Below are 24,960 nucleotides of genomic sequence, written 5' to 3'. Positions count from 1 at the left end.
CCAGGGCATCACAGCAGTCCAGCAATTTGTTCTCTAACAGATCACCAGGATTGCTGAGGCACCTCCCCAGGAGAGTGGCAGTGGTTCCATGGAAGACGAACCTGCTGTCCTCTCTCAGGATGACAGCATTCCTGCTCCCACTCTGCCGGTGCCCTTGCTGTTGCCCATCAGCCAGCCAAGACTGAGATGGTGCAGTCTGAAGCCAGGCCCTCTCGGCCCAAGGCTGCTTGAGGTCATCCTCCAAGACCATCTGCAGTTTCCTCAATTGAAGGTCATCAGCCTTCCACCACCCATGCTCCAGCCACTGGGGATGCACCTCATAGGAGCACTAGGAAAGGTAAAAGGTACACAAAAAACAGGCACTAAGGGAATGCAGAAGAGTGAATAGTCTCATTTTGTTTGCATTATTTTATGTGTTAATTTATAAATGTGCATTTGAAGATGGTGTTTATTTCTGCAATGAGCTGAGGGAGGAAGCAATGTGTAATCATAAGGAGGAAGATTTGATGGTCATATCAGAGAGAAAAGGTAGAGTGTGAAATTGTTGGTGAATGGGGACACGTCGTTGAGGTTACTGGTATCATTCATTAATAATCTGATCATCCAGAGCCCTGGCAGAGAGGGCCTGTTTACGTTATAGCCTCCCATCCTCCTCCTCCACCTCTTCCTCAGGTTCTCACCTGATAAGCGGTAGCAAGTGCTGTTCCCTCATAATGGCCAGGTTGTGCAGCACGCAGCACACAACAACAAATCTTGATACCCACTCAGCTGAGTACTGCAGGGCTCCTCCAGAGCGGTCGAGGCAGTAAAAGTGTTGCTTGAGGATGCCTATGGTGTGCTCTATGATGTTCCTTGTGGCAGAATGGCTCTCATTCTAGGCCTACTGTGCACGTGCATGGGTTCCTGACCAGTCACGAGGGAATGACCTTTGTCGCCTGGTAGCTAGCCTTTGACTTACCGTGCTGGTTGAAATACAGGTGGAACAGAGGACTGCTGCAGAATGAACGAATCATGACTGCAGGCATTCACCTGCATGATGGGCTGCCTGTGGTCACACACTAGCTGCACAATGATGTAGTGGAATCCCTTTCTGTTCATGAATATGCCAGAGTTCAGATGAGGAGCACGCATGGCACCCTGCACCATGGGGAAGCCTGCAATGAGAGCAAAACCTCATGCTCACTCTTCCTGGTTGTCTATGGCAAGAAGAAATGAGATGAATGTATTTCTCATTGTATAGAGAGCCTCAGTGACCTCCCTTATACTGCAGTGCTCTGCAAACTGTGAGATGTTGCTCATATTTCCAGCAGCAACCTGAAAGGAGCCAGAGCTATAAAAATTAAGAGCCACAGTCACCATGACAGCCACAGGTAATACTGTCCTTGCTCTGCTTTGGGGCTGCAATTGTGGCTGGACAAATTGACAGTTGACAAATTTCAGTCACGACCTCTTTAGTGAACCGAAGATATCTGATGCATTGGTCGGCGCTGAAGTTGAGGTTAGAGAATTGGGCCCTGATATTACCAGGGAGGCAGGTTTGCAGCCGGGGGGGGGGGGGGGGCGCACTGGGTGCGTGGGTAACCCGCCCAGTAAAATCCGTCCGTTCCCCAAGCGATCGCAGGTAAATTGAAGCCACTTACCTTGGCTTCCGGGTTTCCCGTTGGAAACCTGTGCAGCGGGCGGACTGCGCACCCACATCACAGGCTGTCACCTGGAGCAGTTCTATTTAAAGGTGTAGTCCTCCAAAACTGCTCCTGCAGCAAACAACCGGAACAGCAGCATGGAGCAGCCGAGGGGAAAGGCTGCTTCCAGGTTTAATGATGCCTCACTCCAGGTCTTACTGGATGGGGTGAGGAGGAGGAAAGAGATATTCTACCCGGTGGACGGGAGGAAGAGGCCTGCCTCTGCCACCAAGAAGGCATGGCTCGAGGTGGCAGAGGAGGTCATCAGCAGCAGCAACATCTCCTGCACATGGATACAGTGCAGGAAGCGCTTCAATGACCTAACTAGGTCAGCCAAAGTGAGCACACTTACTCATTCTCCTACACTCCGTCTTCCACATCACCGCCCCCACCCCACAACTCCTTCTGCACTGCCAACACTACTCTATTACATCACTCCTCACACCCACTCAAGCCTCATCCTCAACTTACATGCACTTACTCACTTCCCCAGTACTCATCCCACCACTACCACTCAACCCAAGCCTCATACAATGTCATGGCACTGTCTCATACTCACCCTCTGATGCATCTTTCACGGTCAGCCTCACCCAAACCAATGCATTCAGCGGTTGGCCACGTCACCATCCCTCACTCATGCCTCTCTACTTTTTCACTTTATAGGAGAAGAGAGTCCAGAATGCACGGGAGAAGGCAAAGACCTAAGGGGGGCCGCAACATCAGGTCATCCTCACGGACGCGGAGCAGGAGGCTCTCGAATTGAGCCGCACCCTCGAGTGCCTGTCCGTGAGGGATGCCGAGACTGCCACCCGATAAACGGCTGGTGACAGAACTTTAGCATTCAGCACTCACAATAGCAAATTATGATAACATGCCTTGCCATCTTCAGCACCTCAAAATCTATCATGCTTAATATTGCCTTCTGTTATCTTACAGGGCTTTCAGCGACTGCCGTGACGCCAATTCCTCAGACGATCTGCCGGCCTCTGGGGGGCACCGTCACATCTAAGCGTGCCATCCACCAACGCAGATACACATACCTCGGTGGGTCCCCATCGTCACTTAGTTGGGGTTGCACGTGGTGAGTCACCAGACACGTGAGCACAAGCAGACACTGGTGGCGGGGCAGCTGTGGAGAGTCCGCATCGGTGGGAGCACTCTTCTCCAGGCTCTGCTCAGCTGGACACAGATGCTGAACCCTGGGGGCCATCCTTTAAAAGCAGAATGATCGAGAGGCAGCAGCACATTTGCGAGGTGCTGGAACAGATGCCACGCTCACTCTCCACAATCGTGCAGAGGATGGAGGAGTCCAACTCCTGCATGAGTGGAATGGTGGCAGATACAGGAGGGAATCTCTGAGATACTGTCAAAGGGACGTGAAGGCATCTCTGAGATAGTGTCGCAGGAATGTCTGCGATGGAGGGAAGGCTAGCCTCCATCGAGCTTCAAGCACGGCTCAACAATGAGGCCATTCAGGCCCTGGCAATGGCCGTTCGGACTCAGGGTGAGCAACTTTCTGCCACCTTAAACAGGCAGGCAGATACACTAGCACTGGCCTTACAAGGCTTCACACATGTCCTCCAAACTGTCGTCCAGCAGAGTGGTAGAAGTGATGTGCGCCTAGCCCAGGAGAGAGATGATGGCGAATGGGGACGTGGAAGTGGGGACACCACTCAAAGCACATCCACGTCTCACCCGTTGCTCCCCTCTCAACCAATACCCGCAATGCTGCCTCCTCTCCAGGTGGTCAAGTCTGCCGCTGCACAGGTGCAGGTGGAGCTGTCTTTGGAGGGGCCCTCATGGGCACCGAAACCCAGAGGGCGTCGGCCCAAAGCATCTAATCGGTCAGGGCATAAACAAGAGCAACCTGCCACTACCTCTGCTGCAGCCACAGGGGAAGCACCACGTAGGAGTAGACGGAAGCATAAGGCAAAGGTTTTGTGAGCACAAAGGGGATGCACAAGGGTGTTTGACGCTGTCGTGTTTTTTATTTATATTTGATTTTTTTCCCACTCACAATAAATCTTACTATCACCACTACTGCCACGTCTTGCCCATTCTTGACTGGCTTGTGCAATAAGTCCCTTTCATGAGGTTCACCATGAACACCCACACTTGATGCAGCCATTGGGTCACTCTATAGTGGGTGTAGGTGTAGTTGCACGACTATTTTGTGCAGGGGGTGGGGGAGGGGGCTGGTGTGGCTGCTCCTCTGTCCAGGTGGTGAGGACTGGACTCTTCACAATGTCTGATGTTAGGAGAACTGTTCACATATCAGTGACTCCCTGGCCTCACGAGCAGCCAGGTAATCCGCTGTTCTGCTCATGGGTTGCTCCTCCTCCTCCTCAATATGGGTGGCAGATGTGGATGGGGCCTCCTCTAGCGGCACCCCTCTCTGTTGTGCCCTGTTGCGCAGGGCACAACAGATGACTATAATGCGTCCCACTCTGGCTGGCGCGTATTGAAGCGCTCCCCCAGAACAATCAAGGCACCTGAAGCACATCTTGAGCCGCTCTATAGCATGCTCAATTGTACACCTGGTCGCGATGTGGCTGTCGTTATATCGACGCTGTTGCTCGGCGGTGGGGTTCCTCAGAGGTGTCAGGAACCACGTCTGCAGGGGGTATCCCTTGTCCCCAAGGAGCTAGCCCTTCTGTGTGGAACAGGGGCAGGATGTTGGACTCCCGGAGGATGAAGGAATCGTGGCAGCTACCAGAGTATCTGGCACACACGTTAAAGAATCTCTTGCGGTGGTCACAGATGAGCTGAGTATTGATGGAGTGATAGCCCTTCCTGTTGATGAACAGTCCTGGCTCATGTGGAAGTGCTCATATTGCTAGATGGGTGCAATCGATTACACCCTGCACCTGTGGGAAGCCAGCCAGAGCGTGAAATCTCACTGCCCTCTCCGTCTGGCTGAGGTCATCCATGGGGAAGTTGACATAGTGCGAGGCCCTGCAAAACAAGCCGTCGGTGACCTGCCTTATGCACTTGTGTGCAGACGAGTGAGACACCCTGGCGATGTCCCCAGTGGCACTCTGGAACGATCCGGAGGTGAAGAAGTTGAGGGCAGTGATGCCTTTGACAGCGACAGGTAAGAAGATGCTGCTCGGGCCAGCCGGGAGCAGCTCGGCATGAAGGAGGCTGAAGATGTCCGCGACTACCTGGCGACTGAGGCTGAGCCTCCATAAGCACTACTCCTCAGAGAGGTCCAGGAAGCTGACCCTCGGTCTGTAGACTCTGTGGCGAGGGTAGTGCCTCCTGCAACGCCGCTCTCTCTGTTGTTGCCCTCCATGCTGTTGTGCAGGTGCATGTGGCGGAGGTGGACGGGGTGCCTGGCGATGTTGCTCGTCTTTGGACGAAGTGATGAATGCAGCTATGGCACCCCCCCATCCTGACGGTGTGAGTTTGAGGGGTCCGCAAAGTAGGTAAATGTGTTTGAACAGCAAAGTTTAGGGTATAAATTAATAATTTTGAGTGGAAAGACAAAGGTGTTGCAGCCAAAACTTTGTCTGAAGTGACAGAGTGCCCTGCTGCAACAAATGACGTTTTTCCCCACACATGTCAAAGAATCCTTGCATCTCCCACTGGCTGCTGGCTGAAACACGTCTGCTTCAACAGGGAGTGTTTCCCACAGCATGGAAAACATGCTGAGGATACTTGAAAATTGCACCCCTGCCAAAATCTCCTGTCAATGAGGTCTCTCAAGGACCTCATCTATCTAAATAAGTATGTGAATTGTCATCCCGCCAGCTTTAATTGCCGTTGGGAGTCCTGCATGCGGGAGCTGCACGCGCACCCGAACTGGGGAACCCGGAAGTGGGCGGGTTGGAGCCCCCCTCCCCCAACGCACCCGCTTGGCCATCCGAAAATCTGCCCCCTGGTCCCTGAAGGCCTCTGTCGATACGGCCTCCTGCTGAGTGCCCTGCTCCTCCTCCTTCCTCTTCTAGCAGCTTGTCCTGCCCTGTGTGGCCTCTCTTCATTCTCCCAGTCATGTTCAATTCCCAGAGGAGGCCCTACCAGGCCACCCATGTCTGGAAGCAACTTTTGTCGGGACAATATTTTAAATGACACAATGAGTGTCGCAAAACCAGCCAGACCACACTCAGTGTTGAAACTTTATCCCAGTAGAGGAAACCTCCAAAACATGTACAATTGCACCAGCAGCCAGAAGAAATAATCCTTCAACTAACTTATAAGTACTTCATGATCCCCTTAAATAGTGCTGCTGGGAAGTCCTTCAAGTCCTGTTCAGCTGTGCGAGGTTAAGACTGGAGTGTGGAGTTTCAAAATAGCAGCATTGCCTTCAAATCGCCGTTGCACACTGATCTGCGTCATATTCTCCCTACTCTGCGGTCGGTGGTCGTTAGGTGCGCGTGCGGAGACCCCTTTACTGAGATGGCATCCGGTGCACTTCCAGTCAGAAGTGTGCGTGCGCATCTTGGATGCAATTTTCGTGACTTAGGTGTCTGTGTTGCGCTTAAAAATAAGGCGCTACATAGCCCAATTTCACCCCCAATACATCTATCACAGTTTATTTTCCCCATTAAACTAGTATTGAAAAGTCCACAATCCTTCATTACGTATCCAGTGTAGTATTTCCACTGATTCCTGCTTTCTTTATTTACAGTACTAGCCTTTCCATAGGAACTGTAGCAAAGGCCTTATTGAAATCTAAGTACACCACATCCACTGCCATACCCCATCAAGGTCCTTTGTCACACCCTCAAAGAAAACCAGTAAATTGGATTGGCAAGACCTACCCATCATGAACCCATATTGGCTATCTTTTACAATTTTATTTATTTCCCGATGTTCCATGATCTTATTTTTTTTAAAATAAGGATTTACATAACTTTACCCACAATGGCCATTAAACTCACTGGTCTATAGTTTCTTGGGTCATTTTTGCTACCTTTCTTCAAAAAAAAAGGGGTGACATCTGCCTTTCTCCAGGCCCCAGGCACCTCTCCAGTACTCAGTGATTTCTGGAAGATTTGTGCCAGAGTTCCTGCAGTTTCCTTAAGGACCCTCGGATGCATCTTATCCAGCCCCTGAGATTTATTTGAGAGAAGCAAAAGTAAGAGTTAAGGGGAAAGAAGCAGCAAAGATGAGAAAGATAGAGACAGAAGAACAGGAGAGACCATTTTCTCCGACTTGCTGTGCGTGACGACACAGGAGATCGACTAGAAATTTATTAAATTTAGTTTGTGTGGGGCATATGTTTCACTGAATACATTATAATTACTACAGGTTTCCAAAAAGCATTTAAACAAAATAAAAATTACGTATTTTACAATATCATGATTAAACATTTCCATTGAATTATCTTTTATGATCTTTTAATACCATCTCACAAAACCCTGGGCGTGGACTTCATCTTTTTGCCCAGCTCAGCTCATGGTCAAATAGGACGCTGAGTTTGCAAACAGTCTGGTTCAGCCTGAGACAGTGGCCAGGGAGGGGGATTAAATTCGTGGCTAGGGAATTGAGTTTATGGCGGGGGCCGAAGACAATAGCTTCCGTCTTGCCAATGTTTAATTGGAGGAAATTTCGGTTCATCCAGGCCGGGAAGTTGGACTTGCAGCCTGACAACGCAGAGGCAGTGAAGCAGTCGAGCGAGGTTATTGTCAGGTAGCGCTGGGTGTGATCAGCGTACATGTAGAACCTGACGTCATATTTTCAGATGACGTCGCCGAGGGGTAGCATGTAGATGAGAAATAAGAGGGGGCCAAGGATAGATCCTTGGGGGACTCGAGAGGTAACAGTGCGGGGTCGGGAAGAGACTATTGCAGGTGATTCTCTGGCTATAACTGGGTAGGTAAGAGTGGAACCAGGCGAGGGCAGTCCCATTCAGCTGGACAAGAGGAGAGGTGTTGGAGGATGGTGTTGTTAACCATGTCAAAGGCTGCACACTGGTTGAGAAGGATGAGGAGGGATAGTACACCACAGTCATAGAATGCCATTTGTGACTTTGATTAGGGCAGATTTAGTGCTGTAGCAGGGCAGAAACCTGATTGGAGAGAGAACAGACAGTGAAAACAGAGAAGCTGTGTCTGTGTGCGTTGTGAGGGGTGGGGGGAAGGAATGACAACGTTATGATCATCTACTTACTGCAGCTTTTGTGTTCTATAAACTTTAGACATTTTATTAAGTTGAGAGAGACAGACTTGGATCAGAAAGAGATTTCATGTTAATGTTAGTTCAATTAAAGAAAACAGTTGAATTTTGAAGGTGGCTAATTATCCACCTGTGTTTTGCTGACAGTTAGAAAAGGTAACTGCTAATTCTTTGCATCTGAGAGACAGAGATCCTAACTGCTAACACCTCTGAGTGAGCAAGAAAAACAGTGACCCCAATCTTAATATTGGGGGGCCGCAGTGGGTATGGTGCGCATAAGCCGTGAAGCAGGCAGCGAACCCTGGGAATGTGGAGGCCCGGCCAATTTTAACGGCTTGGCAGTATTACCATAAATCTTCTCACTGACCCGCCTGAACCCAGCCAGACCGACTATCTGTCCGGCAGGTGGGAGTGGGAATTCAGCAGCAGGCGGCCATAACAGGGGACCCAGGTAAATGATATGGGGTGGTTCCGGACATGATCGGGGGGAGCGCAGGGCAAGGGACGTCCGAGATTTCCTTGAGGCCCAGAGAAGCACTCCTGTTTGTAAGTAGATAAATATGTTTTTACATTGTTTTAATACGGAACAAAGACAGAACAGCTAATGTAGGCAAAATTGATATAAACGGTATGCTTGCAGATCTTATCTTTTGATCACAAAACACTGAGAACATTGGAGAAGGATGAAACTTTAGACAATGAAACAGGATTCTAACCAGGATGAGACCCCCGCCCCCCCCACCACTATGATTTTATGTGCAGCAATCTGTTTGATGACCTAACAGTCATAAACTGCCCAGCAAAGTTAATACTCAGTAAGAATTAGACAATGTGCTAGTTAATGATAAGGATGCTTGCTAACAATTCTTACCAATTCATACCATTTACCTGCGTCCCTGACTGTGGCCTCCTGCCGCTGAAATCCTGCTCCTGCCCGCCAGACAGGTAGTGGTTCTGCCTGCGTTCAGGCAGATCAGCGAGAGAATTTATGGTATAAAAGAGAGATACAAAGCTTCACTCAGTTAGCAACTTTAGCTACTTTCAAGGAGAAGCACTGTGAACGGCCTGGACAAGCATTCGCTCACGATTCCAGGGACGTTCTTTACAAGTTTCTAGATATGGGACTGCGTGTGCTGCTCCGTATGTAGTCTTAAGATGAATGTTTTGGAACAATAATAAATGAAGTTAATTGTCAGACATATTACTGTATCTAGCTTTCACGAATCTGTTATTAGAAGGATAAGGATTATCCTAACACTGCTCCTCATGGCCCACAAGGAAACCTAAAATCAAATTTAATTACTTACTTGCCTGGGCGTCTTCTGGCCCATGATCCACCCCCTGGCAGGTCTGGCCTAACAGGGAAACCATCATTGCTCCCCCGCTCAGGCCTGACTAATATGGCAGTCGGGTCCCGATGATGTGAATGAGGATACAGAATCAAAGATTGGCAGGCAAAACTGTAATCGAACAAAGGGCAGCCTTTAAAGGGGAGATGGTTCGGGTACAGTCTAGGTGCATTCCCACAAGAGGGAATCGTAGGGCAACCAAAGCCAGAGTTCCCTGGATGATGAAAGAGATAGAGAGTAAGATGGAGCAGAAAAAGGGGGCGTAGCACAGATTTCAGGTTGATAATACAAGTGAGAACCAGGCTGAATACAGAAAGTACAGAGAAGTGAAAAAGAATTTAAGAGGGGCAAAGAGAGAGTATGAGAATAGACTGGCGGCTAACATAAAAGGGAATCCAAAAGTCTTCTATAGGCATATAAATAATAAACGGATAGTAAGAGGAGGGGTGGGGTCGATTAGGGACCAAAAAGGAGATCTACGCACGGAAGCAAAGGTACTAAATGAGTACTTCACATCTGTCTTTGCCAAGGAAGAAGATGCTGCCAAAGTCAAAGTAAAAGGAGAGGTAGTTGAGATACTGGATGGGCTAAAAATTGATAAAGAAGAGGTACTAGAAAGGCTGGGTGTGCTTAAAGTAGATACGTCACCTGGTCAGGATGGGAGGCATCCTACGATGCTGAGAGAAGTAAGGATGGAAATTGCAGAGGTGCTGGTCATAATCTTCCAATCCTCCTTAGATATGGGGGGGTGGTGCCAGAGGACTGGAGAATTGCAAATGTTACACCCTTGTTCAAAAAAGGGTGCAAGGATAAACCTAGCAACTACAGGCTAGTTAGTTTAACCTCAATGGCAGAGAAGCTTTTAGAAACGATAATCCGGGGCAAAATTAATAGTCACTTGGACAAGTATGGACTAATAAAGGAATGCCAGCACGGCTTTGTTAAAGGTAAATCATGTTTAACTAATTTGATTGAGTTTTTTGATGAGTTAACAGAGAGTTAATGACGGCAATGCAGTTGATGTTGTGTATATGGACTTTCAAAAGACGTTTGATAAAGGCTTGTCATCAAACTGCTGAAGCACATGGAAAAAAAGGGGCAGCAGCAGCATAGATACGAAATTGGCTAAGTGACAGGAAACAGGGAGTAGTGGTGGACGTTTGTTTTTCGGACTGGAGGAAGGTATCCAGTGATGTTCCCCAGGGGTCAGTACTAGGACCACTGCTTTTTTTGATATATATTAATGACTTGGGCTTGGATGTACAGGGTACAATTTAAAATTTGCAGATGACACAAAACTTGGACGCGTAATAAACAGTGAGAATAGTAATAGACTTCAAGAGGACATAGACAGGCTGGTGGAATAGGCAGGCACATGGCAGATGAAATTTAATGCAGAGAAGTGCGAAGTGATACATTTTGGCAGGAAGAACGAGGAGAGGCAATATAAGCTAAATGGTACAATTCTAAAGGGAGTACAGGAACCGAGAAACCTGAGCGTACATGTGCACAAATCTTTGAAGGTGGCAGGGCAGGTTGAGAAAGCGGTTAAAAAAGCAGGTGGGCTCCTGGGCTTTATAAATAGAGGCATAGAGTACAAAAACAAGGAAGTTATGTTGAACCTTCATAAAACACTGGTTCGGCCACAACTGGAGTATTGTGTCCAATTCTGGGCAGCACACTTTAGGAAGGACGTGAAGGCCTTAGAAAGGGTGCAGAAAAGATTTACTAGAATGGTTCCAAGGATGAGGGACTTCAGTTACGTGGATAGACTGGAGAAATTATTCTCCTCAGAGCAGAGAAGGTTGAGAGGAGATTTGATAGAAGTGTTCAAAATCACGAAGGGTTTAGATGAAGTAAATAAAAAGAAACTGTTCCCATTGACGGAAGGGTCGAGAACCAGAGGACATAGATTTAAAATGATTGGCAATAGAACCAAAGGTGACATGCGGATTAACTTTTTTATGCAGTAAGTAGTTATGATCCGGAATGTGTTGCCTGAAAGGGTGGTGGAAGCAGATTCAATCGTGGCTTCCAAAAAGTAATTGGATAAATACTTGAAGGGAAAAAATTCGCAGGGCTACGGGGAAAGAGCGGGGAAATGGGACTAACTGGATTGCTCTTACAAAGAGCCAGCACCGGCTCAAAGGGCCGAATGGCGTCCTTCTGTGCTGTAACAATTCTATCATTCTCCAGACTCTTTGTGTCCCAGCTAGACAGGAAGCCAAAGAATAAGATACGGTGAAATGTTTAAATTACATTTGTACCTGTAACAATTTATACTGTCAATGCTAATAAGCTATATTGGTCATTTAAGCTGCCAAACAAGTCAGTTATCCTTCTCCAAGGTGTGGGCTTCCCTGACGGTTAACACCCCCGTCTCCAATGAATGTAGCTATTTCAATATATTAAGTGTGAATGTCACTAGAATGTTTTAACGAACTAAACTGTCTGACATGCAATGCAAGAAACACCAAATTCCCAGAAGTTCCATAAAATTCACCTCACAAGGTTAAATCTGTTTCACAGTAATACCTTAATATAAATTAATTCAAAATCTCTCAAATGCCAAATAGTCAAGAATTCTCAAACTTGACAGAAGTAAAACTTGTAAAGGTATCGCCATTAATTAAATGCTCACATCTTTGTGCAGTCTGAAATTTTATGTATAATATAGCAATGCAGAGAAATGTGCAAAGTTAGCTGAGCCAGAACGAGAAGACGATGACCAAAGAACAAAGACAATAGCAACAGACTACAATCTTCCAAGAGGAAGTCAACAGACAAGACTGCAAAATCAATCTCCCAGAAGGACCCAGTCATAATCTGAGTGAAGTTTAACTGTAAATTTAACTGTGCTCTGCTTTAACCAGAGGACTCAACTATGGCTAAGATATGGCGAAATGCTTAAATTTGTGCTTTTAACAATTTGTACTGTCAATGCTAATAACCTCTACCTAAGTATCTACATTAATTTTATTTGAAATTCACAAGCTTTCGGAGGCTTCCTCCTTCCTCAGGTGAATGTTGTGGAATGTTGTCCACAACATTCACCCGAGGAAGGAGGAAGCCTCCGAAAGCTTGTGAATTTCAAATAAAATTGTTGGACTATAACTTGGTGTTGTAAAATGGTTTACAATTGTCAACCCCAGTCCATCACCGGCATCTCCACATCATAAGTATCTACATTAAGTGTTGGCTTAATAGCATCTAAATGCTGAGAAATGCCTATCAGTTGTGTTAATTTAGATGTTTGGTTAAATTCGTAATAGTTTTAACATCTGTGTCTGGCTTGATCTTTGGTAACTCTGGCAAGAAGGAATTAACTAATTTCATCCATATTGGAATCTAATTCCATGTCGCTGGGCTTCGGATGTAACTATTAAAATACTCTGGAACAGGGTTCAGGCGCGAGCTCAATGGGATATCTGACAAACTTTAGACGTATATGGTTGAAATCTAATTTTGTCTGTACTTTTGCATGAGGAAAAGGATAAAGATTGGTCTAACACCTTTGCTGTGTTTATACTGAATATTGGGAGTTCTGAGAATATATTCCGTAGACGCAGGACACGGTCAACCATCTACAAGATTATCTTACACTGGGGTGCATGCTATCAGGACCACTTTGAGTTCTGCTAATTTTTCCAGAGCCAATTCTTTTTCTACTTATCTCTAACAACTGTTGTACATCCTCCTTTAGCACACCTACATTCACTATCATTAGTAAAAACTGACAAAATATTAATTTAATACAAGCAGATATCCTTTGGCATTGCTCATGAGAATGCAAAGGATAGGTTATTTTTATAAGAACAGGATTTTTAAAAAATACTCAGGATGTGGGCGTCGCTGGCAACACCAGCATTTATTGCCTATCCCTAGCTGTGCTGAGAAGGTGCTGGTGGGCCTTCTTCCTGCAGCATTGGTGGCTTGCTAGGCCACATCAGTGATCAGTTAAGAGTCAACCACATAGGTATGGGCCTGGAGTCACACGTAGGCCCGACCAGGTAAGGAAGGCAGGTTTTCTTCCCTATAGGACGTTAGTGAACGACTATTAGTTGGGTTTTTCCAACAATCCGACAGCTTCATGGTCACTTTTACTGACCAGCTTTTTATATCCAGATTTTTAAAACCGATTTCAAAGTCTCAAACTACAATGGTAGGATTTGAACTCATACTCTCTGGATTATTAGTTCAGTCCACTGGATTACTAGTACAGTAATATAACCATTACGCTACCGCACTCGTAACAATTATATAAGGAGTTAAAAGAAGTAGCTGAGCTATACCTAAAAACAGAAACACAGAGCAACACTACAAAATTAAGTGAACGCCAGGTGTGGGACTAAAGAAAAACAAACACCAGGAAGGTTTAAAAAAAAGCATCAACATCAGGGGTGGAAATTCTGTATGCCAGGACTCATATCAGCACCAGTTCCGACAAGTCTTTCCATCAACTTCAATTCCATATAATTTGTAGCAAGCAGGGCAGAGATGGGACGGTAGTAAGCAGAAGTGGTTTTTTAAAAAAGTTTCAAATTAAGTTTCAAACAGTTCCTGTAAAAAGACCGGAAGAACTGGCAGTTGGACCTAAATTGCTGAGAGCCAGTCAGGTCTAAATGGACCAAATGGTTTAATTTTGAAGTAGGTGGCACTGCTCACAGTGAGTCAGTGTAATGTTTCTCTCACTTATTTCTGTCATTAATGTTTCTGCTTTTCTCTCTCTCCCCCTCTAGCACTTGTCCCAGAGTCATTTTCTACATTTGTGTGCCTCTTGTCTTTTCTCACTTCGGTAAGAGATGGTCGATGTTTGGTGGTGGTGGGGGAAGGTAAAGCGTTAAAATGTATCTTCAGTTCACCCACCTACGCTCCACATCCTATCAAACCCGCAGTCCATGATCGACGCTACACCCTCTCCCCAGCATCCTTTCCAATCATGCCATTCCCCATCCCCCGCCAGTTCCATACAGACTGACCCCACCCTCACTATTTTGTTGCTGCTTCCACCCTCACCTTTCTCCTATTCCTCAGCCTTTCCTCTGACGATGGTATGTTCTCATGCATTCTACCCCCAATTATCTCATTCCTACTGCTACGGGCTCTCAGTCAGCCCAGCTCGTCCCTGCTCTCTCCACATTCACCCTGCTTTGCCCCCCACAACTCTGCTGCTACTCCGATCATACTGCACCATCACCTCCCTCTCTACCATCCCTGCACTTCTTCACTCCATCCACATACCCCAAACTTTAAACAATTCAACATCTGTCCCCAGAACCGGGCTGGGAACAGATATTATTTACTATAATAATAAAAAAAAAAATTCCTCGCTTACGTCCCTCACCCCACCACAATGCCCTACCATCAGGACAAGGTGTGGCGCTGCCTATTTGTTGCCTCCAGCCTTCTCCACTCACTCCGACTCCTGAATGCCTTTAGGCATCCTCTATTACCTTTGCTAGTAAACCGCCACTTTAGTTCGAAAAGTGCAATGAGCAAAATTAAGCAATACTTCTTTCCTTATTGAACTAAAAACATACTGATCTAGGAAGCAGTCTTGGTTGGATGTATTCAAAAAAGCTTTCCCCACTTTGACCACATTACAATACCTTTATCCCAGTTTATCTTGGAATAGCTAGAATCACCCAATATTATTGCACTGTTGTTTTTACATATCTCTCTGAAATATCTACCCCTCTAACTCATTTCCACTGTTTGATGGCCTGTAATGCATACTGAGAATTGTACGATTTTCCTTCCTATTCCTTAACTGTATCCATATGGATTCTTTCTGAACACAACTCCACATGTTTCTCTATTTCCAGAAAATGTTATAACCAGGAGTATTAAGTTCCCAGTCTTGTCCAAATCTAAGCCATATTTCCATTATAGCTACTGTACCATATTCCTCCATTTGTTATTCTAATTCTTCAATGTTGTCATTTCCCCAGCTACACATTTCCTGTACCTAATTTTGCTATTCCTATAATGATCAGCGCATGGTATGCTTAATAATCCTGAGATTACTATCCTTAAGGTCCTGCTCTTTAATCTATCTCCTAACTTCTGAAATTCTTTGCAGATCCTCAATTATATTCCTTCCTGTATTATTGGTTCAAACATGAACTATGACTTTGAGCTGTTCGCCATCCCTCTCCAAAATCTTTTGCACCACTCTGTTACAATCTTTACACTGGCACCTGGCAGGCAACACACCATTTGGAACTCTTGGTTTAAGACTACAAAAGCACCCGTCTATTCCCTGACTATGGAATTCCCTTTTTAATTATTACTGTCACAGGCATTCAGTATTCAACCCTTTCAGGAGATCCCTGCACTTCTTCTAGTACTCTTCATACACCGACTCTCCTTCTTCACTAACTCGCTCTGCCTGCAGGGTGATCAGCTGTTGGGATGTGCATTTCAGGAATCATTCAGCTTCCTGCATGTGACAAAATGTCCCCACTCCTTCTGAAGTTCAAAAACCTTGAATTCAAGTGCAGTTGGAGACACTTCCTGGGCATGTGGTCATCCTAGACACATGCAGCATCCAAGACCTCCCAATTTGTGCAGGAACACACCTTAGGTTTCAGATATCTCCCATACTAAATTCTTTTCTCTTTAAAGTTTAACAAATTCAAACAACAGCTTAGTGATTTAAACATTCAAATATAATTTTAGGCCAACTGCACCTCAATGCTGAAATACTGCTGAGGCTAAACTCCATACTCTCCTTGCCCTTTTGCATACCACTGTTCTTTCACTGATCAAGACTAATCTCTTACTAATAAACTCGAATTTATAGTCTTAACTTGCAAAACAGCCTAGCTGCCAGGAGAAACACCAGTCAATCACACAATAGTTATCACTCCTTTAAGCAATTAATTAACCTATTAACTCAAGACACGCCACATGCAAGGCACCAAATGAAGAAGTTTAAACAGTTCCTAGTACTGAACAGCTAAAATAAAGCAAACTAAAGTCAAAATATAATTAAATAAAAAAGTAAAAATTACAGTATTTTTCCCCACAATCACTCTACTGAGGCTAAATTCCACATTCCTGGCCTTTTACATTCAACTAGTACCTTGACACTCCAGATTCCTTTCTTTCTGTCTCTCTCACTTTGTTCCCAATTTGTCTCTTTCCTTCTTCCCTTTTTTCCTCTCTCTTTTCCTCTAATGCCTCTCACTTCCTTCCCTTCTCTTCCATCACTTCTGTGTCTTTCTTCTTTATTCCCCACCTTTGGTTCTCTCTCCTTCCTCTTTACCTCCAGTGTCTGCATTCTTCTTCCCTTCTATATTTCTCTCTACTCTTCCTATTTATGTGTGTACCTTTCCTATTTCCCTTCTCTGGTTCACTCTAACCTTTTTTTGGGTTCTCTTGTTTTTTGGCTTGTTTACCAGCCTCTCCTGCTTCTCTCTAGTCTGCTTTTCCTCTTCTTTCCTGCTTCTCTCGTTCATCCGTTTCTCTCTGCTTTTCTCGCTTTCATTTATGCTTCTTTCTTTCCTTTCTTATTTTTCCAGCTTTGCTAATCCCCTCTTCTTCTGCTTTACTTTCTCTTTTACTTTTTGACCACTCCCTTTCCATCTCTCCTGCTGATCTCTCTTTCCTTTCTCCTCCTCTCTCCCTTCCTGGTTCCTTTCACTTCCCCTTTTCTTAACTATCTCTCCTGTTTAGGTCTGTGGGGTAGGGGAAGAGAGGAAAAAAAGCTGGAGGATGTGAAGCAGCAGACAAAGCTGCTCCAGTAGCAGGGAGAGTGAGAGGCATCCAGTCATAACGGCAAACTCTAAATTCAAAATAACATTTTCACAATGAAAAGTAATATGGTTTAGAAACAGAACAATTTCTGAGTCACTTTGCACTGTAGTCCTTACCTCTACTGCTGTCTTGCTTCCTGGTGTTTAAGAACTGCAATCCAAGTTACTTATTGTTCTGGCATTTTAATGCACAAGGCACCAAATGATTTCTTATCACAAATTTGCATTTTAAGTTTGAAAATTTGCCAAAAAAAGATAATTTGCTACTTCTGATATAATGCAACCATCTTCCAAATGTGGGTTTTTGATTGCTTTCAAAGCTGGTTTGCAGAGAGTGAAATACAGTTTTTTTCAACTTGCTTTCATCTTTATAATAGAGGGTGGTCAAAGAAAAAACAAGGTAAATAAATGCATTTAAAGTGAGGAGCATACATAGGAATTGCTAGACAAAAAAAGACCACAGTCCATCTAGATTACCACCTACCATCCTGGTAGTCACATGATACAACAATAATAGAGTTGTTGACTAATAATAGCAATCAATCAATTAGTCTACAACAGACTGAGCCATGAGGCGAGGAAATCCCCAGTGCTGCAAAGCTTTGGGAACCACAGATCCGAAGTCACCTATTCCTCTCAAGCATACTACACTTACCATATGTCATATTATTCAAATACTATAACCCAAATGTAATATATCATTTAAGATTTTTTTTAAAGACATGATAAACTAGGTTACATTAGGTAAGAAAAAGTAAAATTAAAGTTAAAAAGGACAGATAAAAATGGGAAAGATAAACAGGACAGGGTGAGTAGAATTAAAATGCTTTTTTATTTTAGGTTAAAATTATGCTTTGGTGTTAATATTACAGTAAGTCATTCTTGATTTTTTTAAAAAGAAGATTTCAGTGGCATTAGTATTATGTTCACATCACAATGCATGAGCTGAAACCAAACGAAAAGTGTTAGCCCAGGAACATGGAAATTCTGCTGGATACGTTAGCAGAATAATGATGGGGTAGAAAGTAGATAATCCACCCCACAATTCTTTGCACCCTCTCTCTTCACATCGCTCCCCCCAACATCGCTGACTGCTTCTTCATGAAGTAAATTTGAGGTTGATCACCACCATCGTATCCTCAATTTTAGTTATTACATCTTCCAGAGAGCACAAAATGCCAAATAATATTGAACAAAAATAAGGGTCTAGAAATTCCACAGGCTTTTTCTTGATCTCCCTTCAAAGTTACTAAGGGAGGTCAAGAGAATCCCAACAGAATCTTATGTTCAAGATGTCTACTTATTAAGATATACAAGTATACTTTTAAACCATGTATTAAAAATAGATTGCCATTTTGACGAGAATGGTTAATTACTTAACGTAGGCAGTTTTCCTCATTTTTTGGATAAAGGTCAACCTCAACATACAATTAGGAAATGGCTCTCATCTCAGTGGTGAACTCCACCAACACTGCTATCTCTTAAAGAAAGATATGGATTTAGGTGACAGGTGACCTTCCATCACCTTAATTAATCCAGTCTATTTTGAGGCAAGTCCTGTTCTTTTACCCAGCAACTTCATGAAACTAGACTGCGACAGCCCTAAGAAACTATCCCCGAGTCTGTGAGGGAGACCCCATAAGTGAAAGACAAAATCCTGCCTCTATCTCCACAGCCATTCATTGGAACAGTAACCAGGAGCATTATTGCCCTGTGGAGGATACCTCTAGGTTTTCATTGGAAACAACCCACCCGTCCAACTGAAAGTCTCCTTGGGATTCTGGGCAGGAAGCTTTCTTTTTCCACATTTCTGTTGCCCTCTCTGACTGGTACGCTCTGAACTCCAGGTAGCTGATTTTTTTACCAGTGAACACTGTACTAGCTAAAGCAGAGTCCTTGTTAGCATCCTGTATATATTGCCTGCAAGTCATGCTGGTGCTCCTTAAAGCTTTCCATTACCACCTCTATCTGCTCTCAGAGCTATGTTATACAAGGCACTTTTGTTGTTTCCAATGAAAACCTAGAGGTATCCTCCACAGGGCAATAATGCTCCTGGTTACTGTTCAGGCATCCATGTTTAGACCATTCACAGCAGACAGCTGCAGTAACTTTGGAGCTTGATCCACGTTAATTACATTAGGTCATGTCAGTTTCTCGCTAAGGATGCCAACTGAGTAGTAGCTAAATCCGTCTGGGTAGTCTGTCTGCAATGGGAGAACAACATAGGAAACATAGGAACAGGAGTAGGCCATTCAGTCCCTCGTGCCTGCTCCGCCATTTGATAAGATCATGGCTGATCTGTGATCTAGCTCCATATACCTGCCTTTGGCCCATATCCCTTAATACCTTTGGTTGCCAAAAAGCTATCTATCTCACATTTAAATTTAGCAATTGAGCTAGTATCAATTGCTGTTTGCGGAAGAGAGTTCCAAACTTCTACCACCCTTTGTGTGTAGAAATGTTTTCTAATCTCACTCCTGAAAGGTCTGGCTCTAATTTTTAGACTGTGCCCCCTACTCCTAGAATCCTCAATCAGCGGAAATAGTTTCTCTCTATCCACCCTATCCATTCCCCTTAATATCTTATAAACTTTGATCAGATCACCCCTTAACCTTCTAAACTCGAGAGAATACAACCCCAATTTGTGTAATCTCTCCTCGTAACTTAACCCTTGAAGTCCGGGTATAATTCCAGTAAACCTACGCTGCACTCCCTCCAAGGCCAATATGTCCTTCCGAAGGTGCGGTGCCCAGAACTGCTCACAGTACTCCAGGTGCGGTCTAACCAGGGTTTTGTACAGCTGCAGCATAACTTCTGCCACCTTGTACTCTATTCCTCTAGATACAAAGACCAGCATTCCATTAGCCTTATTGATTATTTTCTGCACCTGTTCATGACACTTCAATGATCTATGTATCTGAACCCCTAAGTCCCTTTGGACATCCACTGTTTTTAACTTTTTACCATTTAGAAAGTACCCTGTTCTATCCTTTTTTGATCCAAAGTGATGACCTCACATTTGTCTACATTGAATTCCATTTGCCACAGTTTTGCCCATTCACCTAATCTATCAATATCGCTTTGTAATTTTATGTTTCCATCTACACTGCTTACAATGCCACCAATCTTTGTGTCATCGGCAAACTTAGATATGAGACTTTCTAGGCCTTCATTTAAGCCGTTAATAAATATTGTGAATAATTGAGGCCCCAAGACAGATCCCTGCGGGACTCCACTAGTCACATCCTGCCAACGTGAATACTTACCCATTATCCCTACTCTCTGTCGCCTTTCGCTCAGCCAATTTCCTAACCAAGTCCGTACTTTTCCCTCGATTCCATGGGCTTCTAACTTAGCTAACAGTCTCTTCTGTGGGACCTTAAAAAAGAACTAAGGCTTGCCTCAAAATTAGCAGGGCGCAGGAAGGATGTCCAAAGGTACATTAGTGTCTCTAGTGAAATTACATCTTGGCTGTTTCTTAGTTGTAGATGGAAGCTGAATGTTACTTTTCTGTATTCATCAATTCAAACCAAATGGGGATATAGTGGTTATTCTGCACAACTCAGAACTAGCAATTTATCCAAGAATAGACTTTAAATTCCAGGACAAACCTGCATCATCAAGCGTCTTCTTACAGTATCAAAAGGGTAAGACAATATCCCAGAAAACGAGGTCACACCTTGAGCAATCATAAATGACACATAAACAGGAGTATTCTTTTGGTCTGGTAACACACCCTGGGGAAGAAAACAAAATATTTTAAGTAATACTTAAAACATAATGGGGTAACTTTTTGTCTTCACTGTATGGGCACTATTGTGGCAGAGCAGATTGCTTGCCTGATAAAGAACCCGTTGATTTTCATTCCAGTGAAATCAATGGAATGAATATCGGGTGGATTCTATAACAGGCAGGCGAACCAATCCACCAGATTGCCACCAATGCGGAGAAGATGAAAATTTACTCCTGTATATTTATTTACAACAGCTAGTGTTTTGATACAATTAAAAAGTACATAAGAAACAAAGTGTACATTATTCCCCATCTTCACTTATATCTGGCCTTTATGCCTCAGATGCCAGGCTTCATTCGGCAGTCAGGTAGCACCATGTACTATTCAAGCAAAACTTTAACTTCCCCCCCTTCTGTAGGGGGATTCCACAACATGTATTCACTGCCTCCAAACTTAGTGAGCTCAGATCCAGAAGTGAGCAGAGTGGGGAGTGGACCCACACTTACCTACTCCATGGCACTGTGTCATTTGACCTCTCCTTGTGTTACGTGCAATTCTTGCCAGCATTTCAGAGAGATCGTCACTCTTCACTCACTCAGAACAGGCAAGCCATTTCAATCAGGAATACCTATCAGCCGTTTCAACTCATGGTAAATATGTGAGGACAACAGAATCCAGCAAAGCCATTTCTGATACATGGAAGATGTTAGTTGGTTCCAACTTCACATTATTGACTTAACATTGATCATCTGATTTAGCTGACCATTAGTATTAATAGCAGGGTTTTAAGACTGGACACAGCCCTTTAGTAACCAGCTGAAGTTCCTGGCAGTGTCCAGTAAACTACGAGAAAAGGAGAAAACAATCACAGTGTTCAATTACGGGGGAAAAGATGAAGTACTGCTGTGGTTAGCAAAATGGCACAGTATGGTCAGAGTGTCTATTGCTGTTCCTATATTCCTATCTACCAATGACACAGATATCCATCGCATTTCATATTATTAATTTGAATGCTACATTTTTAAATAAAATTTTAACTAGGCTTCTGCTCTGTGATTTTAAAATGGACTTCCAAAAGAGAAGGAACCATGTCTATAGCTTGGAATGTGAAGCCATCCCATCACGCCAGTAGCCCTTTGAACTCTGTTAACCAATTTATGGATCCTCTGCAGGATAATGGATGCTTTGGTTTGGGAAATCCCCTCAAAACGGGTGTCAAAGATTGTAAACTAGCAGATGCGAGCTAATTGTTTTTGACAGGAGATCTCCTACTAATACAGGCAGCTATTATCTCTAATGGTTGAGCCAACGAAGAGGGGTTTTGCTTTAGAAACGCTCATCTGGGTGTCCACTGAGTCTTTGAAATCTGATGTGATTGACACTTGTATGCTCAGAAAGTTCATAACAGGTATAAATGCAGTCTTTGGCCAGTTCAGCAGTTCACGTGATTCAAAAATTTAGATCTACGTCACAGCCAAGAGCCAAAAAACCCCCATGTGCTTCACCTCACGAAGAATTCTGGTAAAAGGACTCTAAGGCCTGGATCTTACATGAATTTACTGCTCATTTTCCAGTGATATCTGGGAGGCGGGAGAGGGAAATGCAACTAGGAACTGTTCTGTCAACACTCTGTAATATTTTCCGCTGGAGATGCTAGATATTGAATACAACCCCGCCTACCCCACCCCCTCCACATGTAGGCAGGCATATTCAAATAAAATGTTAATGGTGGGGACATTTTAGGGAAAATATTCTGAACCTGTACTCAGGCACGCTGGATCACCTGGTTACACGCGAATATCAGAAAATAATTCAAATAGAAGGAAAATGAGGCAGATTCTTTCACAGGCGTGCGCTCCAACGTGCCCAATTTTTCAATATTTGCTGCACCCAGACAATCTACTGCGCCTGAGCGCCGACCCCGGAAGATCTCGCCTTTCTCATTAATGGTTTAGAAACGTTAGGCGTCAAGTTGCGATCCTGACGTCCACCGGTGCAAAGGCTCTGGAGGTTGCTTTTAAAAAAAATTAATAGGTCGCACTGCCTATTGCAATTGATTGCAGAGTGATTGGTGTAAATTTTAACCCCCAATAACGGGTGGGTTTGGGGCAGGTGGGGAGTAAAAATACTCCGTTTTCGGGACGCCATCCCGGCTCCAACCACCTGCTTCTGGGTTTAATCAAAGCAGGTCTGTCTGCATGTGGAGCGCAGACACCAGGAAGTCTCGCCCCCACTTAAAGCCGGTGGGCCGATACTTAAAAGAGCAAAGTACTTCATTTAGATACTTGAGATACTTAATATTTTGTGTAATGGAGTAATAAAATGAATTTAACCTTACTTGTTCGGGTTTCCCATTCATGTCAGGTGAAAGAATGTGGGAAGGGCCGGATGATGAGGTGAGTGCCTTTATTGCACTGCTTGTGGGCCAGGAGGAGTAGGAGTGCTTCATCCAGGCCCAACAAGCTTACCTGGTCAACAAGACCTCCGCGATCGGCCAATCTACACTCTCCCCCACCCCCCTCCCATGGTGGACCCCATCTACGATCTTCTCAACTCCCCCCCCCCCCCCCCACCCCCACCAGATCTTCACCCCAACCTATGATCCCTTCCTCTGATCCCTGGCTGCGGCCTGCTGCAGCAGGCCTTCCTAGCCGACAGCTAGTCAATCACACTGGCTGCTGGGCGCGCAACCCGGAAGTGCCATTGATGGGTCTCATTAAGATTGCGACCCGCCCACTTAACTTCCAGGTTTCACAACTGGAAATCTCTCCCCACCCCGCTCCCTTCCGGGCTGGAAGTTAAAATTTACCCCATTGTGCGTGACAAAGTGGGATATTTGAAAAAAAAATTAACATTTTTTCTTTGATTGCTACAATTTCCTTCCACCCCAACTGAGGCAGATTAACTGGAATAAATGGATATACCGCCAGGGATCAGCCACAAAAATTAAATGGAGCCTAACCTCGGAATATCTGTCAGAGTCAAGATGCTGAGAGATGGGCGTGCACACATGCTGCACCAGCACTAATACAGCAGGATTCTCACCAGATTGGAAAAATTAGGCCTCAGAGTTGTGAAATCATGTGTTATTTTATAGAAAGTTAAGTCATGTATTTAATCAGATTTATTCCTGTTCTGTGAAATGTTATTTGTTACATTAAATTCAAATTAGTTACTTATCCTGAGCTAGTCTGTCAGTAAGCTGCTTTTCCATCAATTCAGAAAGATTAGTATATAATTCCAGTGCATAACCCAGTATTTCATACAATTCCAGTGCATGCCCCTGTGGTACAAGGGTTCATTGTGGCCCACTATCCCATATATTTTGCTCATAATGTCAAGTTTCAATTCACATGAAGTTTAGGCTTGCTGACTTTTGTGGAAAGCAAGAATAAGGAGTATTGGGAAGAAATCTGACATGTAATAATAGTGTTAACTGGAACAAATAATTTTAATATAAGTCATCATCCAAAATCAGAAATCACAGGGTATTCTTAATATGTTAATTTCTTGCAGTAGCTATTTGAACTCTGCAGCCCATACATACCATATATCCTCATTTTGGACTTGCATTTCAATTCTTTGATGAAAGAAGCAAAAGAAGAGATTTTTCAAATCAAAATAGAATGACCACCTATTCATTTGTATGTGTGCAGAATGAATAAAATAGAAGAAACAGGCTATATCCAGCTATTCCAAGAAGTTGGAAGATTCAACACTCCATTCATCTTCCACCACATACTGAATTTATTGGGGCAGATTTTCATCTTCAGTACTTGAGCATAAAGTACTGCTTAGATGGATCACAATAGAGATAAATTGGGCAATGGAACCTGTAATGGAATCCTGTCTACTTGAGGCCCCTGGAGAAAACGGTAAAGCTTTGATTGACTTGTGAGTTGAATGCCTTTGGAACTAGAGAAATTGTTTTTTTTCCCAATAAAACAGAGAAGGTTAAGAAAATATATATGATACAGGAGTTCAAAATTATGAGTCGTTTTGATAAGATAAATAAGTAAAATTAGTTCCACTGGTTGGTAATTAAGTTTGTCAAGAAAAGAACGAAGGGAGAGGTTACACACAGAGGGTTGCTAAAACATCGAGGGCTAGAAATTGGGCCATGTAGCGCCCATTGTTTTGGCGCTTTGCGGCCTCCCGAAGTGCCAAGATGGCGTCTTGGCTGCGCACGCACGTTTCCAGCGTGACGTGAGCTGGACCCATCTTGGTATAGGTGACAGAGATAAGCAGAACAAGCCAGCACGGGAGTTCACTCACATTGCTGGCTTCCCCATGGTGCAGGGTGCCATTAACTGCAC

The 24,960-nt window shown here is 44.3% G+C and overlaps 1 protein-coding gene across 1 annotated transcript in view; it reads right to left on the bottom strand.

Moving 5' to 3' along the window:
- LOC137321510 (ADP/ATP translocase 4-like) overlaps positions 1-24,960 on the bottom strand; it is a 59,907-nt gene that overhangs the window by 3,934 nt on the left and 31,013 nt on the right. Inside the window, exon 5 of the mRNA XM_067983940.1 lies at positions 20,523-20,648. Coding sequence (XP_067840041.1) covers positions 20,523-20,648 — 126 coding nt within the window. The remainder of the gene's footprint in view (positions 1-20,522; positions 20,649-24,960) is intronic.

The sequence above is a fragment of the Heptranchias perlo genome, chromosome 1 (genome assembly GCF_035084215.1).
Source record: "Heptranchias perlo isolate sHepPer1 chromosome 1, sHepPer1.hap1, whole genome shotgun sequence".
NCBI lineage: Eukaryota > Metazoa > Chordata > Chondrichthyes > Hexanchiformes > Hexanchidae > Heptranchias > Heptranchias perlo.
Note: the sequence above shows the minus strand (reverse complement) of the source record. Positions and strands in the feature narration are given on the sequence as shown.